This window comes from Manis javanica, chromosome 4 (genome assembly GCF_040802235.1).
Source record: "Manis javanica isolate MJ-LG chromosome 4, MJ_LKY, whole genome shotgun sequence".
Classification (NCBI taxonomy): domain Eukaryota; kingdom Metazoa; phylum Chordata; class Mammalia; order Pholidota; family Manidae; genus Manis; species Manis javanica.
The window spans coordinates 127,511,444-127,530,456 of NC_133159.1; the positions used below are offsets into that span (position 1 = coordinate 127,511,444).

At 40.2% G+C, this 19,013-nt stretch overlaps 1 protein-coding gene across 1 annotated transcript in view; it reads right to left on the minus strand.

The window, feature by feature from the left end:
- Window positions 1–1,905: 1,905 nt before the first annotated feature.
- LOC140848608 (cilia- and flagella-associated protein 52-like) overlaps window positions 1,906–19,013 on the minus strand; it is a 44,925-nt gene continuing 27,817 nt past the window's right edge. Inside the window, 3 exon segments of the mRNA XM_073232874.1 lie at window positions 1,906–2,412; window positions 11,078–11,223; window positions 13,528–13,676. Coding sequence (XP_073088975.1) covers window positions 2,260–2,412; window positions 11,078–11,223; window positions 13,528–13,676 — 448 coding nt within the window. The 3' untranslated portion in view covers window positions 1,906–2,259.

Below are 19,013 nucleotides of genomic sequence, written 5' to 3' on the forward strand. Positions count from 1 at the left end.
AAAAACTGATATTTATTGAGCACCTACTGTGTTTCAGGCGCCCTGCTATTAGCAGTACGTGAGCATGGCTGTAATCAAAATGGCAATTCTAAGGCTGACAGTATCATCATTTCCATTTTACAGATGAGGAAGCAAAGGCACTAAAAGGTTAGGTAGCATTTCCAAAGCCACATGGCGGATCAACGGCAAAGCCTCCCTCTCTGAACTGGTATGGCTTGTTTCTGGAGCCTGCACTCTCGGCCACCATATTTTGCTTTTCTGTTGTATCAGAAAGATCTTGACTCTTGCTGACAGCACTTACCTTTTTGTCTGTCCCACTGGTGATGATCTGAAACTCTTCAGGGTGGTAACAAACACACTGGAATAAGGTGTTGGCCAGGATCATCTGATTCCTCCTAAGACGCCTGAAAAATAAACTCAAGAGCTGTGAAACTCAACTTTCACTTTCTTAGAAAACATTTACTATTCAAACTAGATTTGGTACAAGCTTGGATTTGGGTTGATTTGTCTATCCCAAACAGATTTCCTGTTAACTGTCCACTCCACTTCTGTGTCCTCGCAATGCACCTTACCAGGGGCAGTCAGAGCATGCTGGGTGGGGTCCTTTTTTAAAGATAAAGCACAGAACTCCATGGGAAGCCTCAAGTTCCTGTGAGAGAAGGAAGCAGCAGAGGCTGACCTCGGGTCAATCTGCCGTCTCCATACCAGGTACTTTATTCCGGAGGCCACCATTTTGAAGTGAATGCCTTTACAAGCTGAGCATCAAAGGGTGGAGAAGGACTTTTTAAAGGTGGATATTATTGGGCTTTACCTCTAGGGATTTGGTTTAGGAGGCTGGGGGAGGCCCATACATTTACACGGTAATCAGTACCACGTGATTTCATGTACACAATAGTTTGAGAAACATTGCTTTAGCTATTGTACTGAGAAATATGTAAATCAAGCTCCTCCTTCCATAGGAGATAGGTGACCATCTCACAGGCCAGGCTCTGCTGGCTGCAAAAAGCCACCTTCTGCAGTTCCTTCTCATTAGGGAAGTTTTCGCACAGGGTATCTGAGCTGAGCATTTTTAAGAGATTCTGCTACAAATTAACCAAATATATCTGCTACATGAAAGGGAGGCTTTAAAGATTTGAGGTGATCACAAGCATCCACAGAAATAAGTTCAGACATGCCCTTCTCGTTATGTATTTTCCCAATGGTAAGTTCAGGAGTAATGTGAACATGACCTGTAAATGCAGCCCTTGGACCAGCACCAGGAACATCACTTGGGAGCTTGTTAGAAATGCAGAATCTCAGGCTCCACTCTAGACCTACTGAATCAAAATCTACATTTTAACAAGCTCCCCAGGTGATTACTGTGCACATCAAGGTTAGAGACACAGGGGAGTAGAAGACAGAGGTTTGCTTAGTTTGGGGTTTTTTTTTAATGCATTAAATAAAAAATACTGTCTTTGCCTTTAGTTCCATTCTCCTCTCTTCAATCAAGACCATCCCATATTTTTATACAATATCTGTATCTATAACTATATATCTATCTCTTTTCTCCCAGCTCCATACTTATCCAAGTCTCTAATGCAGTTATCACAGTGGGGAAGCATCTTAGGAATGGTAGAGGGGTGCTACGCAGGGAGAGGGGTTAGAGGAATAGGGTCTAATTCTAAGTAAAAACAAGCAACAAACATGCTTATAGAAAATAAAATAAAATAAAACACTGTCATTGAAAATCCTTTGAGTTACTCCAAAACTAAAGTTCACATTTTGATCCAGTGACCTTGGAGTCAGCCCCTCTATGGGGATCGCGGTACGCTTACAGCATGAGAGGTCCCCGAGAATGAAGGAAGGGCAAATTCACACCCCCCACCCCCACTCCTACCCTGTCCCCCATGGCAAGCTCATTCTGGGCGTGACTGGACTGGGTAGAATGCCAAGAGGAACTGCCTACATTATTTAAGGTATTTCCCTTTTCCTTTTTTGGGGGATTCTCAGAATTGCATTAGTATAAGTTCAATCATGCTTCACTGTGTGTATACGTAAAGCTACTTTCCATCCATCCAGAAATTTCTAATGTCCTGCTCTTCCTGGAAACAACACCCTTTCTGCCAGCATCTGTAAACCCTGTGCAGTCATGCAGATGAATACCTTCTGGTGAGCACCCCTTTACTGTCACCTTAAATAAGATCCCCACCTTATATGTGAACCTTCTGTCAAGTTCAATAATGCATTTTGTGTCACTTTGCCCTCCCCATCATAGGTAACCTACACAAGGTCCCAAATAATGCAGGTCCCATCCGTGCTGGCGGTGACACACTGCTCGTTGTCCTTCACCCGAATGCAGGACACAGACAACTTGTGCTCCTTCAGAGCCTCCTCCAGCTTCTGGGTCTGGCAGCCTATCTGCCACACCCTCACCTGAGAGCCACACACCCAGGCTCAGTACAGACGGGCACTTTTGAAGGGATAAAAAGATTCCAAGAGCTTTTTCACCTCTGCTGTGCTGGACTTGTTTTCTTTAGCTCCCTGATCTCATCACAGTTGAGCAGGGTAGGAATGCTAAGTTGTGGGGCAGGAGCATTCATCCGTGGAGCCAGGAAAATGCTACCACTGGTCCTGCCCCTGCTTCTACTTTGAGGGCTGAGAAATCTATCAGATACCCGCTACTAAAACCCACACTGCCAGGGCTGCTGCTAAACCAGGGTAAGTAATGTGTCTACTCATTTCTGCTGAGCGTTGCTCTCAAATTCATGGTGCCATCAGGAAATCTCTTGGGTACCCATAGCCATATTTAACTTGCACATCAGCTGCTTAATTTTAATCATTTAGAATAATCAGTTCTCAACCTTGTTACAGTCAATACCCACTTTCTATAACAAGTATTTTCCAACACCCCTTTACTATTCTGAAATGAAACCCATAGGTAATACAACTACTCACAAAAAAAATCCACAACAACCCATACGAAGCCCTAGTTGGCAATAAAAAGGATACATAAAAGGGAAGTTATTTATCTATGTCTTATAATAAACACTGTCACAACTATACCAGAAAACATAATAATTTAGTCAGATGCATATACCATCTTATAGCAAATATGTTGGACTTATGAAAAATAAGAGGAGGAATAACTTTGTGAAATAAAATTATTTCATGTGAAAGAACCGTAGTCGAGGTGAACACTAGACTAAAAACTAGTGTTAGGATAAGTAATAACAGACTAACACATTTATACCTGGTAAGAGCAAAATAAGCTTCAATAAAGGAAGGAAAACATTCTAAGATTCATTTTTAGTAAAGAAGATGAGGAAAAATGAGGTCATCTCAAATGAGCTGGGCCCGATTCATTTCTTTTTTTTTTTTTTTTGGTATCATTAATCTACAATTACATGAAGGACATTCTGTTTTTTTACTAGGCTCCCCCCTTCACCAAGTCCACCGCACATCCCCATTCAGTCACTGTCCATCAACATAGTAAGATGCTGTAAAATCACTACTTGTCACCAAGTTCACAGTCACTGTCCTTCAACATAGTAAGATGCTGTAAAATCACTACTTTTCTTCTCTGTGTAGCACAGCCCTCCCCATGCCCGCCGAACACTATACATGCTAATCATAATGCCCCCTTTCTTTTCTTCCCGCCCTTATCCCTCCCTTCCCACCCATCCTCCCCAGTCCCTTTCCCTTTGGTAACTATTAGTCCATTCTTGGTTCTGTGCTTCTGCTGCTGTTTTGTTCCTTCAGTTTTCTTTTGTTCTTATACTCCACAAATGAGTGAAATCATTTGGTGCTTGTCTTTCTCCACCTGGCTTATTTCACTGAGCATAATACCCTCTAACTCCATCCATGTTGTTGCGAATGGTAGGATTTGGTTTTTTCTTATGGCTGCATAATATTCCATTGTGTATATGTACCACATCTTCTTTATCCATTCATCTACTGATGGACATTTAGGTTGCTTCCATATCTTGGCTATTGTAAATAGTGCAGCAATAAACATAGGAGTGCATCTGTCTTTTTCAAACTGGAGTGCTGCATTCTTAGGGTAAATTCCTAGAAGTGGAATTCCTGGGTCAAATGGTATTTCTATTTTCAGCATTTTGAGGGACCTCCATACTGCTTTCCATAATGGTTGAACTAATTTACATTCCCACCAGCAGTGTAGGAGGGTTCCCCTTTCTCCACAACCTTGCCAACATTTGTTGTTGTTTGTCTTTTGGATGGTAGCCATCCTTACTGGTGTGAGATGGTATCTCATTGTGGTTTTAATTTGCATTTCTCTGATGACAAGCGATGTGGAGCATCTTTTCATGTGTCTGTTGGCCATCTCAATTTCTTCTTTAGAGAACTGTCCATTCAGCTCTTCTGCCCATTTTTTAATTGGATTATTTACTTTTTGTTTGTTGAGGTCTGTGAACTCTTTATATATTTTGGATGTCAACCCTTTATCAGATCTGTCATTTTCAAATATAATCTCCCATACTGTAGGATACCTTTTTGTTCTATTGATGGTGTCCTTTGCTGTACAGATGCTTTTCAGCTTCATATAGTCCCATTTGTTCATTTTTGCATTTGTTCCCTTGCCCAGGGAGATATGTTCAAGAAGAGGTCATTCATGTTTATGTCTAAGAGATTGTTGCCTATGTTTTTTCTAAGAGTTTTATGGTTTCATGACTTACATTCAAGTCTTTGATCCATTTAGAATTTACTTTTGTGTATGGGGTTAGACAGTGATCCAGTTTCATTCTCTTACATGTAGCTGTCCAGTTTTGCCAGCACCATCTGTTGAAGAGACTGTCAGTTCCCCATTGTATGTCCATGGCCCCTTTATCGAATATTAGTTGACCATATATGTTTGGGTTAATGTTTGGAGTCTCTATTCTGTTCCACTGGTCTGTGGCTCTGTTCTTGTGGCAGTACCAAATTGTCTTGATTACTGTGGCTTTGTAGTAGAGCTTGAAGTTGGGGAGTGAGATCCCCCCCACTTTATTCTTCCTTCTCCGGATTGCTTTAGCTATTTGGGGTCTTTGGTGTTTCCATATGAATTTTTGAACTATTTGTTCCAGTTCATTGAAGAAAGCTGTTAGTAATTTGATAGGTATTGCATCAAACCTGTATATTGCTTTGGACAGGATGGCCATTTTGATGCTATTAATTCTTCCTAGCCAAGAGCATGGGATGAGTTTCCATTTGTTAGTGACCTCTTTAATGTCTCTTAAGAGTGTCTTATAGTTTTCAGGGTATAGGTCTTTCACTTCCTTGGTTAGGTTTATTCCTAGGTATATTATTCTTTTTGATGCTATTGTGAATGGAATTGTCTTCCTGATATCTCTTTCTATTAGTTCATAATTAGTGTATAGGAAAGCCACAGATTTCTGTGTGTTAATTTTATATCCTGCAACTTTGCTGAATTCCAATATTAGCTCTGGTAGTTTCGGAGTGGAGTCTTTAGGGTTTTTTATGTACAATATCATGTCATCTGCAAACAGTGACAGTTTAACTTCTTCTTTACCCATCTGGATTCCTTGTATTTCTTTGTTTTGTCTAATTGCCGTCGCTCGGACCTCCAGTACTATGTTGAATAACAGTGGGGATAGTGGGCATCCCTGTATTGTTCCCAATCGCAGAGGAAAAGCTTTCAGCTTCTCGCTGTTCAGTATGATGTTGGCTGTGGGTTTATCATATATGGCCTTTATTATGTTGAAGTACTTGCCCTCTGTACCCATTTTGTTGAGAGTTTTTATCATGAATGGATGTTGAATTTTACCGAATGCTTTTTCAGCATCTATGGAAATGATCATGTGGTTTTTGTCTTTCTTTTTGTTGATGTGGTGGATGATGTTGATGGATTTTCGAATGTTGTACCATCCGTGCATCCCTGGGATGAATCCCACTTGGTCATGGTGTACGATCCTTTTGATGTATTTTTGAATTCGGTTTGCTAATATTCTGTTGAGTATTTTTGCATCTACATTCATCAGGGATATTGGTCTGTAGTTTTCTTTTTTGGTGGGGTCTTTGCCTGGTTTTGGTATTAGGGTGATGTTGGCTTCATAGAATGAGTTTGGGAGTATTCCCTCCTCTTCTATTTTTGGAAAACTTTAAAGAGAATGGGTATTATGTCTTCTCTGTATGTCTGATAAAATTCCAAGGTAAATCCATCTGGCCCGGGGGGGTTGTTCTTTGGTAGTTTTTTGATTAGCGCTTCAATTTCGTTGCTGGTAATTGGTTGTTTAGATTTTCTGTTTCTTTCTGGGTCAGTCTTGGAAGGTTGTATTTTTCTAGGAAGTTGTCCATTTCTCCTAAGTTTCCCAGCTTGTTAGCATATAGGATTGCATAGTACTCTCTAATAATTCTTTGTATTTCTGTGGGGTCTGTCGTGATTTTTTCTTTCTTGTTTCTGATTCTGTTGATTTGTGTTGACTCTCTTTTCCTCTTAATATGTCTGGCTAGAGGCTTATCTATTTTGTTTATTTTCTCGAAGAACCAGCTCTTGGTTTCATTGATTTTTGCTACTGTTTTATTCTTCTCAATTTTATTTATTTCTTATCTGATCTTTATTATGTTCCTCCTTCTGCTGCCGTTAGGCCTCTTTTGTTCTTCTTTTTCCAATTTCTATAATTGTGACATTAGACCATTCATTTGGGATTGTTCTTCCTTCTTTAAATATGCCTGGATTGCTATATACTTTCCCTTTAAGACTGCTTTTGCTGTATCCCACAGTAGTTGGGGCTTTGTGTTGTTGATGTCATTTGTTTCCATATATTGCTGGATCTCAATTTTGATTTGGTCATTGATTCACTGATTATTTAGGAGCGTGTTGTTAAGCCTCCATGTGTTTGTGAGTCTTTTTGCTTTCTTTGTACAGTTTATTTCTAGTTTTATGCCTTTGTGGTCTGAAAAGTTGGTTGGTAGGATTTCAATCTTTTGGAATTTACTGAGGCTCTTATTGAGGCCTAGTATGTGGTCTATTCTGGAGAATGTTCCATGTGCACTTGAGAAGAATGTGTATCCTGTTGCTTTTGGATGTAGAGTTCTGTAGATGTCTATTAGGTCCATCTGTTCTAGTGTGTTGTTCAGTGCCTCTGTGTCCTTACTTTTTTTCTGTCTGGTGGATCTGTCCTTTGGAGTGAGTGGTATGTTGAAGTCTCCCAGAATAAATGAATTGCATTCTATTTCCTCCTTTAATTCTGTTAGTATTTGTTTCACATATGTTGGTGCTCCTGTATTGGGTGCATATATATTTATAATGGTTATATCCTCTTGTTGGACTGAGCCCTTTATCATTATGTAATGTCCTTCTTTATCTCTTGTTACTTTCTTTATTTTGAAGTCTATTTTGTCTGATACTAGTATTGCAACACCTGCTTTTTTCTCTCTGTTGTTTGCATGAAATATCTTTTCCCATCCCTTGACTCTAAGTCTGTGCATGTCTTTGGGTTTGAGGTGAGTCTCTTGTAAGCAGCATATGGATGGGTCTTGCTTTTTTATCCATTCTATTACTCTGTGTCTTTTGATTGGTGCATTCAGTCCATTTACATTTAGGTAATTATTGAAAGGTATTACTTACTGTCATTGCAGGCTTTAAGTTTGTGGGTATCAAAGGTTCAAGGTTAGCTTCTTTACTATCTTACTGGCTAACTTAACTTGCTTATTGAGCTATTATAAACATGGTCTAATGATTCTTTATTTCTCTCCCTTCTTATTCCTCCTCCTCCCTTCTTCATATGTTGGGTGTTTTGTTCTGTGCTCTTTTTAGGAGTGGTTCCATCTAGAGCAGTCCCTGTAAGATGCCCTGTCGAGGTGGTTTTTGGGAGGCAAATTCTTCAACTTTTGCTTGTCTGGGAATTGTTTAATCCCTCCTTCATATTTAAATGATAATCGTGCTGGATACAGTAATCTTGGTTTGAGGCCCTTCTGTTTCATTGCATTAAGTATATCATGACATTCTCTTCTGGCCTGTAGGGTTTCTGTTGAGAAGTCTGATGATAGCCTGATGGGTTTTCCTTTGTAGGTATCCTTTTTCTTTCTCTCTGGCTGCCTTTAATACTGTGTCCTTGTCTTTGATCTTTGCCATTTTAATTATTATGTGTCTTGGTGTTGCCCTCCTTGGATCCCTTGTCATGGGAGTTCTGTGTACCTCTGTGGTCTGAGAGGCCACTTCCTCCCCTAGTTTGGGGAAGTTTTCAGCAATTATTTCTTCAAAGACACTTTCTATCCCTTTTTCCTCTCTCTTCTTCTTCTGGTACCCCTATAATGCGGATATTGTTCTGTTTCGATTGGTCACTCAGTTCTCTGAAAATTCTTTCATTCCTGGAGATCCTTTTATCTCTCTCTTCATCAGCTTCTCTGCATTCCTGTTCTGTTTTCTAGTCCATTAATGGTCTCTTGCATCTCATCCATTCTGCTTTGAAGTCCTTCCAGAACTTGTTTTATTTCTGTATTCTCCCTCCTTAGTTCCTGCATATTTCTCTGCAAGTCCATCAGCATGGTTATGACTTTTGTTTTGAATTCTTTTTCAGGAAGACTGGTTAAATCTATCTCCCCAGGTTCCTTTTCAGGGGAAGATGTAGCAGATGTTGAAGCTGTCTGGGTTAGTCTTGTCTGGATCAAATTTTTTTGCCTTTTAATGTTTATAGGTGCAGTGGTGAGCTATTGGCTTTCTGTCAGCTGGGAGAGCTAAGGCTTTCCACTTGCTCCTGCCTCTTTACTGGGACAACTGCGGCCCCTAGTGGCTTGTGTTGGGCAATTGCGTGTAGACTGGGTCTCTGTATCTTGCCCAGCCGGTATGGAGGAAGCTCCCTTGCTGTGGGTGTAGCCAGCCTCACACTGCTGCTCTGCTATGGCGGGGCCCTGGAGGGGTAATGGACTGGGGGCTGTTTGGCTGTGTACCTCCGTGAGGGGTCTCAGAGCTGTTGCTCAGGGGGTTAGTGTGCCCAGAGTTCCCTGGAATTTCCAGCTGCTGGACTGTGATCCAGAATGCTTCCATCCAGCTGTGGGATCCCTGTCCCTTTAAGACTTTCAAAAAGCACTCGCTTTTCTTTGTCACAGGGGCACCGGCTTTGGGACCTGCTCAAAGATCTTGCTGCCCTGTTTCCCTAGTTTCCAGCACCCCACGCATGCACTGTGTCTGTGCTCTGGTACGGATGGCTAGGGCTGGGTGTTTAGCAGTCCTGGGCTCCCTCTCCCTTCCCACTCTGACTCCTCTCGTCCTGCCGGGAGCTGGGCTGAGGGGCGCTCGGATCCCGCCAGGTCAGGGCTTGTATCTTACCCCTTTCACCAGGTGCTGGGTTCTCGCAGGTGTGGATGTAGTCTGGCTGTTGTCCTGTGTCTTCTGGTCTCTCTTTTAGGATTAGTTGTATTTGTTGTATTTTCAAAACTATATATGTTTTTGGGAGGAGATTCCCACTATCCTACTCATGCCGCCATCTTGGCTCCACCTCCCAGATTCATTTCTATAGTGTCCAAATGATTCCCTGTTTCTGACCTGGGATGGGATAGCGACTATTGCCAAAGAAAACAAATCTCCCATCTTAAATGCCCACTGCATTTGGAAGCATACATTCACTCTTTAACAAGAGTGATATTCTAATTTTCTTATTACTATGGTGTGGGCACCAGCCAAACAGCCCGAGACTGGAACTTTAGATGTGCTGGGCATTAGCCCTTTAGAAGCGGGATTGCAGGGAGGTGTGGGCATGCATGGAGGGAAGAGGACAAGGTGTTGGGACCGGAGTCTTCAAACTCTGGCAATGGCCATGTGCTAGTGAAAATGAAGGTAGTTGAGTATTTCAGCAACTACTGCATTCAAAGCAGTGCACCCCTGCGGCAAATCTAGTCTCTAGCACTTACAAAGACCTTCTAGACTATGTCTTTTGGAAGAAAAAGTCTGTAATAGCTGCATGGAGAATGGGAAGAGGAGCTGACATTGTTCTTGAAAAGATAGCTGTGCGGAGCCAAGGGCAGTGAATTGGTAATGTGTGTTTTCCTCAACAGCTCTCATCAGCCTGGGCTCAGGCACCTAGAATGCCAGTGGTCTGGCTCAAACCCAGCTGAGGCATCAGCAAGGCAGATGTCCCAGAAGACTGGAAGAGCAAGCAAGGGCGCTGAGGGTGTCAGCAGCAGCGCGGCCGAAGGGATAAGGGAAGGGAGTAAAGCAGTGACGGTGGTGGTAGGCGGAGAGCAGGCAGATGGTCTGAGGCTGAGTATGTCTATGGAGCACCTGGAATGTGCCTAGTCCCGATGACCATGGGCTCTGAAGATAAAATGTGCACCAGATTTTGAAGAATTAACACAAGATAAAGAGTGTAAAATATCTCATTAATAAGAGTATTGTTATCTTCACTTTATACACAGGAAATGGAGCAGAGAGAGACCACACAGCGGAGAAGTGGCAGAAGTGAAATTTGGGACCAGGCAGCATGACTCTGGATCCCAAACACTCAGCCACTCATCAGATTGGCCCAAAGTCTTCTGAAGGCTACATCAACATTCTGTATCTTTCTTTCCCTGGTAAGTTATTCCTGTGATAGCATGCAGAAAATAAAATATCCTATGTTGAGAAAGGGAAGGCTTTTAAATAGCAAAAAAGGTGGGGAGAAGGGCAGGAGAAACCCTGAAATGACTGTGTGAGTGAAAGATGTTTTAGAAGCCTTGAGATGATTAAGGAAAAGGTCAAGTGTAATAATTTTAAATGAATTGTCAAAATGTCTGGGTAGATTGAAGAATTTATTCTAAAAATAGCATCTTCTTTAAAAGATAAGATAAAGACAATTTATATAACTGGTCTTTGAAGGAAAAGAGCAAATATTCTAAAACTCTGGCAAAATGCCAACCTTGATTCAACGGAGAATGCTTTTATGTTTGTATCTGAAATGTCCTTTCTGTGAACAGATACAGTTATATGCATATTTATATTATCAGAACTTCAGTTTATCATGTATTTTAGGGTTTCATCCAAATCTGAATTTGGTCCTGCTTGACTCCTAGTACAGGTTAAAAAAATGAAATAAGTGGCCTCCTATAAGGCCGTTACTCTAAGTCAAGGGCTATTTGAAAAACATTCTACCTTTAAGAACAGTACCTCCCCTTCCCCACCGCCACTGATGACCCTTTTACAGTCGCTGGTGGTGGCGATGGCCGTCACTCCAATCCTGTGTGCATTGTTAATGACATATATCAACCGGCCTGTCTCTGGGGCGAAAGCTCGGATTTTCCCGTCGTCCCATCCTGGCATGAAGGAGAAACAAAAGGCGAAGATCAGTGTATTCATGCTCTTTCCGTGGGCTGTTACATCATAAATGAGATTCAGGATTGGGAGGAAGTCATGCTGATGGAGGAAAGAGGCTGGTCATCCCCCAATTGCCAGGAAATCACACCCCCTTTTCTCTGACTCCTCGAACTGGTCACACCTAACTGAGGGAAATGAGTTGCCTTAGTTGAACCTGCCTCTAGGTGCACCGCAGTCCAGGAGAGAGAAGTTGAAGTGGGGAGGAAGGAGTGAGGCCAGCTCACATTTCTCACAGGCTGCAAAACTTGTGAATTCAACTAGCTAGTTGATATTGCACCTGGGACATAGAATTTAACACCTTCAAATAAATGGTGGCTTCCCATCCCTCCCCAATGGTGGCTTCCCATCCCTCCCCCTCCCCTTGATCCTGATGCTCCTTCCCCCACTCCCACCATCTTCCCCATCTCAGTGAAATGATGGTGGCATCCGTCCAGTTGTTCAACCCAAGAACTTCAGAGTCATCCTTCATTCTTCTCTATTCCATTGTCCAACCCAAGCCAATACCCCGTGCATCAGCAAGTCCCATCAACTTTACACTTGAAAGACATCCTAAATTCAACCACTTCTCAACCCTTCCCCTGGGACCACCCTTGTCCATACCACCAGCATCTCTCTCCTGGATTATTATAACAGCTTCTTCCCTGGCCTTAGACTCTTGCTCCCCTCAACCAATTATCTATGCAGGGACCAGGGTGAACTTCTTAAAATCATGCTACCTCCTTGATCAAACTTTCAGAAGCCTTTCCCATCTACGGTGAAAATCTAACACCTTATCCTCCACAGATATTAGTCTCTCTCTACCCACCTCAACTTCCTCTGTACCACTGTCCTCCAGTTCTGACCCCAGCTTTACCACTAAGCTGCAGATACACTACTGGTCCTCTTTCTTTTCTTCAAATATGCCAATCAATTTTCCCACCTGAGGGCCTTTGTAGTTACCATTCCCTCTGCCTGGAATGCCCATTCCCTGTGCCTTAGGTGACTCGCTCCTTCTCTGGGCTTTAGTGTCACCTCTTGACCTTAGCATTTTTAAATAAGATGCTCAAGATAGATCCTATTCCAGCAAAGACTTGAGGAAGTGAGGGGGTGAGGGAGGGAGTTATGAGGCTAACTGGGGAAAGAACATTCCAAGCAGACAAAACAGCTAGAGCAAAGGCCCTATGCACAATGTGTTTGAGGAACAGCAAAAGAAAAGGAAATATGACTAGAGAGGGGTGAGCAGTTGGAGGGCAAGTCTGAGGTGAGAAGGTGGAGGTGGGAAGGAGAGAAGGTCATGTAGGCAATGGTGGAAACTTAGAAATGAGTCCCCAAAATGGTTTGATCTGACTTATGTTTTTAAAAGAGATCCCTGGCTTCTGTGTTGATAACACACTGGAGAGAAGGATGATAGACAAGGGTAGAAGCAGGGAGACCTGGTGCAAAGCTACGAGAATAGTCTGGGAGAGAGATGGTCGTGGCTGACACAGGTTGGAGATGATGAGAGCGACAGAATCTTGGGTATGCTCTGAGGGGAGAGCCACTGGGACAAATGGATATGGGGTGTAAAATAAAAGGAGGAGGTGAAGACTCCAAGATTTCTGACCTGCGGGTTTGTTAGCTCTAAGTATAATATAAGCCAAGAGCTCCTTGGGCCACTATGTGGAGAAGACATGCCCAAGGGTGAAGCCAACACAGAAGAAACAAAGCCAGTAAAAATGGGGATGAAATGGGTTCCTGGTATCACCATTTAATAGCTGTACTGAAAGATCCACTTGACTTTGCATAGATGTGAATAAGTGAGTTTAATTTCTGAGCCCTGAGGAAATCTGCATGTGGATTGAACATAATGATGTTTAAAGTTAAAATATTTTGGCATAAAATAAATTCCCTTTGAGGCATAACATAAATTAAGTCAGGTTTTTTAGTCTCCTGAACAACAAAAGGGGTTCTAACACAAGTGCCCTGTACTAAGGCCTCCAGTCCATTTTGTAATTGAATTAGTAAATTTCCCTACTAGAATGGAAGCTACATGTTATATGCAACAATGTGGGAGAAGGGAAATTGTGACTTGGTAATTCCTAGCTCAGAAAGTCTCCCAGCTGGAAGGGAACTCCAAAGCGAGGCTAGATGGGAAGTAAGGAGGAGGTGGACAATGGAAGGCCGTTCCAGGTTATCCACGTGTAGAGACTAGCATACGGGGAGAATGACAAGATCCAAAGCCACAAGCCAGAGCCCAAAGCCAAACTTTGGTATGTCAACGTTACCCGAAATGATGCTCTTGCCGTCTCTCATGAAATCAATGCCGTGGCAGGTCATGTTGGGTACAGTGATCCACAGCAGCTCCCTGTTGGACAGCGTGTGCCACACCCTGATGTCTTTCTTGGCACAGGTGGCAAACAGCTCAGCAGTGCCGCTGTGAAGAAGCAAGCCCCCGGGAGAATAAGAGATGCAGCCATAAAATACAGTGTTTCTTACATGCGTATTTGACACATTTGAGTTCCACAAGGATGTAGGGAAGGAAGCCTTTGAGACTTAAATTATCTTGAGGCTTAATGACCTTATAGATTTCTTGTATAAAATGGCATTTGATGCCCATGAATAACGTATGGACCATCTTTTGTAGTCCTTTCCCTTTGAGAACAGTTGGAACAAAGTTGCTCAAAAAGGAAATGTTGACTTGAAAGTCTTTTAATGCCTTGGTGGACTGGAGGATAGTAACACTTTTTAGGTAAAATACACTTTGTGGAATATTTACATTAAAAGAACCTAAACAAGACTTTTCCTGAAGTAGATAACTTAAAATTTCAAAGTCGAAAATGAATTCATGTTTGCAGATAATCCAAAATATGACTTTGCTCAGTTATGAAAAAATATGAGATTGTGGACAAAAAAAGAGAATTCCAGAATAATTGGCCTATCAGGTTTTTTTTTAAAGGACAACTTGTGAATAGAATGAAAAATCCCAATGTGTAAAAAAATTACAGATTATTCCAATTTGCATTTCCCTTTGAGGGAAAAATGGTTAATACTGGAATACAAGAAATACTATCTGCTTGGTAAGTATGCATTTCCAGTTATAGTTTATGTGAAGACAGAATTAACTAATGTTCTATCACTTATATAGTGGTTACACAGGTATATAAAATTGTCAGAAGTATTGAACTGAACACCTAAGAATGTATTATTGTATGTTACTTATACTTCGATTTTTTTAAATGTTAAGGAGTCATAATTAATCCAATAGTTAAGGGATCCAGCATAAAGAAAAAATGGACAAATTTTTAAATTTATCTGTTTTTAACCCATATAGAGTACTATATAATGAACAATCATATAACTCAGCTTTTGTCATCTTAACATTCTGTCTCATTTGTTCAGTTTTAATCCCTAACAACAAGCCCTCATAAGCCTCTCCCAGACTCCATTCATCTTCCTGGTTCTCTAGTAGTAATCATATCCTGACTTTGGTGTATAACAAATTTGTTATTTTTCTTGTATTTCAATTCTGTGGGCCTAAAAGTAAACTGCATTGCAAGAAAAAAAAAAGAGTGAATGTTTATTCACTATCTCTTATTTTAAAATCTACTCACATTGGAAAATAAGTAGATAATAGGGAAATAAGTGGATCTTTTCTATATATGTATCTTTGGGGCTCAGGGATAAAATTATAATTCTGGACTAGTTACTTAGAAAGAGTAAATGCTGGGACAGACAACAGATGAGATGGGGTTCCTTGCCAGTCCTGATTAACAGAGATCAAATCAAACCAATCTTAGAAGATAATAATTTAAAAGGAGAGATGTTTTATATCAGATATTGCCTTCAGTGAATGAGCTCCTTCTTTGAGAAAAGTAAGCTCTTAAACCCATGTATGGACTCATCATAAAAGTCAAATGTCATGGAATGAATGTACCTAATGAACTTTTCAAACTCTCCCTAACCTAATGGTTAGTCCAATTCCTCAGGAATTTAGTCCAGAAAATGAGCCATCTGAGTAGAACATTGTGCTTAGTTTAGAATGTGAAAGGCTAAGTTCCAGAAAAAAATGGATTGGATCATGATGGTACCCTAGGCCCACACGTTTCCTCCCTCCCACCTTAAATCCCATGAAATGAAGATCTACAGGTAAGGGTGGAGATAATACACACACACACACACACACACACACACGTTTTATATATATATATATATACATATACATTTTTTCCCTTAATAATACAGGAAAGCAAGAAAGATTATCATCATATAGGCCAGAAACATTGATAATAAACAGAAATCAGCCAGATTAAAATATATAGGGAAACAGAACTGAAGAAAAACACAACTCAAAAGGGCAAGAAGACGGTACTTCTTATAATGTAGGAGAAGTGAAGTGGTCATATTACCTTTCCACAGATGACAAGTATAATAACTGGATAAAATTACCAGAACCAAAAATCCTAAAGACATTGAAAACATTTAAAAGAAGAAATCAAGAAGAGTTTGCTCTTGTAAAAGTGCAACTGGAAAGGGTTAACAATTGTTACTGTGCTTTCTACCCTGAAGGTGCCGAGAACTCCCATAGCTATGGTGTCTGTAGAAAAAGGTGCAGGATAATTTGGCTACCCAGAAAACGAACCAAGACACAATATGAAGAAGAAGTTCCAACATCAACATCCTCTGGAAGAGTCATTCCAGAAGATGATCATCAAAAAACTTCAACAAAGATCCTGGCACTGTTGCAGTTGTAGCTGCATTCATCCCACTGGTTCCTGGAATTGCCATTGGAATGATGAAGGAGATATCTAAGCTGGCCTGTGCATACAGTAAAACAACAAATTTGACTGGATTTATACTGTTGGAACTCAACCAAGAATTAGGAGAAGTGCAAGTTGCAGCGCTCCAAAATCTTGAGATTACAGACTATCTACTGTTAAAAGAACATATGGGATGTGAACAGTTCCCAGGAATGTGTTGTTTTAATTTGTCTGATTTTTCTCAAACTATTCAAGTTCAGTTAGACAATATCCATCATATCATTGATAAGTTTTCACAAATGCCTAGGGTGCCTAACTGGTTTTCTTGGTTTCACTGGAGATGGCTGGTAATTGTAGGTCTGCTTTGGTTATGTAACTGTATTCCTATTATGTTAATGTGTGCATGCAATTTAATTAGTAGTTTAAAACCTATACATGCTTAAGTTACTCTACAAGAAGATATGTCAAAGAAATAATCAATCTTCCCATGTTTTCTTCCGTCTGCTACTTCTATAGCTTTTCTTCTTCCTTCCTAATTACAACCCTTAAATAGAATTCATGCCTCATATCAAATTTACTGAGTATCATAATTCTTCCAAGTGGTAAAGATACCTCAAGACAAATGCTGGGCATAAAAGCCACAGGGCATAAATCTGCAAAGAAGTAAAAAGCTAACCTTTTTAAACAATATTGCTTCTCTCTCACTTACCAACTTTGCATTTCCCTGTATGGCCCCGGAAGATGACTGGTTAGCCAGAGATGGGTAAGATTCCTCAAGGGAGGAACAACCTAAGACAGGCACAGTCGCAGGGGGTCCATCAGGTGAGAAATTGGGGATCAACAGAGGTGAGGCTTAGAACCTCACCCCCCTGTTTTGAGAGAAATCTTCTGCATCCGTGGATGTTTTGTTGCCTTTGTCTAGCTTGGATTAATACTTAGTCTATAGGCACACACCTGATCATCTACATTTGCTTTCTTACAGCACGAAACTATGTTTTCTACCTTTATTTTGCATTTACCTACCACTTCAGCATTTTATTAAAAATAATAATAATAATAATAATAATAATAATAATAATAATAATAAGGGAGAAATGTGGGATTCACATATAAATCAAGTATAAAAATCATATGAATATTCATATTTGACCTGATTGTTTATAGTTCATGATGCATGATCAAAACCAAAAGTTTCTGTGATGACTGCCCTTGTACTGTTCACCATGTAAGAACTTATTCACTATGTAAGAATTTGTTCACCCTGTAAGAACTTGTTTGTTATGCTTCAGAAGATCGGAGACTGATGAGAATTAGGCTTGGGGTGGATTAATGATTGTGCATTGAGTCCCCTATACAGAATATTATTGTTGTTAACAACCATTTGATCAATAAATATGAGAGATGCCCTCTCAAAAAAAAAAAAAAAAGTAAAAGGTGGCAGGAAACCCATAGCCTTACCAGCTAAACCGGCCAGAAATTAAGAGTTAAGGGCTGGAAATCAGCTGGAATTTTAAGGGCAAATCCTGGCAGCATGACAACAACAGGAGTAGAACCTAAATTCAGATTCCAAACACTGCCCAGATTCCTGTCTGCTGAATTTCTTCCAGGAGGAAGAAAAACGAGGAAGAGACCAGAAATGACTCTAATTTTCTTTTATTCCATTAATTTTATTTATTTATTTTTAGGATTCTGTTTTTGCAGATAGACCCACATGTGATCAATCTCAGACTTTCTTGCTTTTTTAACTAAATACATTCATCAACTGTGCTCAGCTTGGCACAGTGGCAGGAAGCTGAAGTTTATAGGCTTAAAGTGTCAGAAGCCAGAGCCTAAGGTTGTAACAACACCTGGAATTAGGGAGAAATCCCTAGAAGCAAGGAAACCAGGGAGATGATGAGCTTCATCTCTACATAAATCCTTGGGTGACTAATTACACAATCCCACAGGAAACCCAAAACCAGTGTAAAATAGTAGCAATGGAAAGCCATGAAAACATTGGCCTCTGTATGCTATGAGGAAGACAAGCTGGCAGTTTGTGTTCAGGCCAAAAATCCTCAGAGAATACTATGGAATTCAAAGTTACTATAACATAGTATTTATAATACTGAGTTTTCAACAAAAAATAATTGAGCATGCAAAGAAATAGGAAAGTATGGTCCAGGAAAAAGGCAATCAAAAGAAACTAACTCTAAGTAAACTGAGGCATTGGATTGCCAAAGACTTCAAAGCAACTATCAAAAATATATTCAAAGTATTAAAGGAAACTGATATTAATGAACAGAAGAACTAGAAACTAAAAATGTATATATATATATATATATATATATATATATATATATATATAAGTTCTATAGGTGAAAAGGATAGTAACTGAAATGAAAAATTTACTAGATGGGTTCAACAGACTGGAGATAGCAAAAGAATCTGTGAACCTAAAGGTAGACTTCATAGAAATTACATGATGAAAAAAACAGAAAAACACTGAAGAAAAATGAACAGCCTAGAGATCTGTGGGACAATATCAAATTTCCAACATGTGTAACTTGAATCTCAAGACAGGAGAGAGAAAAGGTGAAAAATCTTGAAGAAATAATACCTGAAAACTTTCCAATTTGGTGAAAACATCAGCTTACAGATTAAAAGCTCCTAACAAACCCTAAGCAGGATAAACACACACAAAAAAACTACCTCAAGACTTATCATAGTCAACCCAATGAAAACAAAACAAAACAAAGACAAAATTTTCAAAATAGATGCTGTAATGAGAAAAACCACATGGTACAAAGAGGAGAATGATATGAATATACCTCATGAGTGCTTATTAAAAACTCTGGAAGCCAAAGGCATTGTAATGATGTATTCAAATTAATGAATAAAAGGTATCAGTGAAGAATTCCATAACCAGTAAAACAATTATTCTTCAAAAGTGAAAGCTTTCAAAAGGTATTTACAGATAGACAAAAACTGGGAGAATTTTTCGTCAGAGAACAATGCTAAATAAAGTTCTTTAGGCC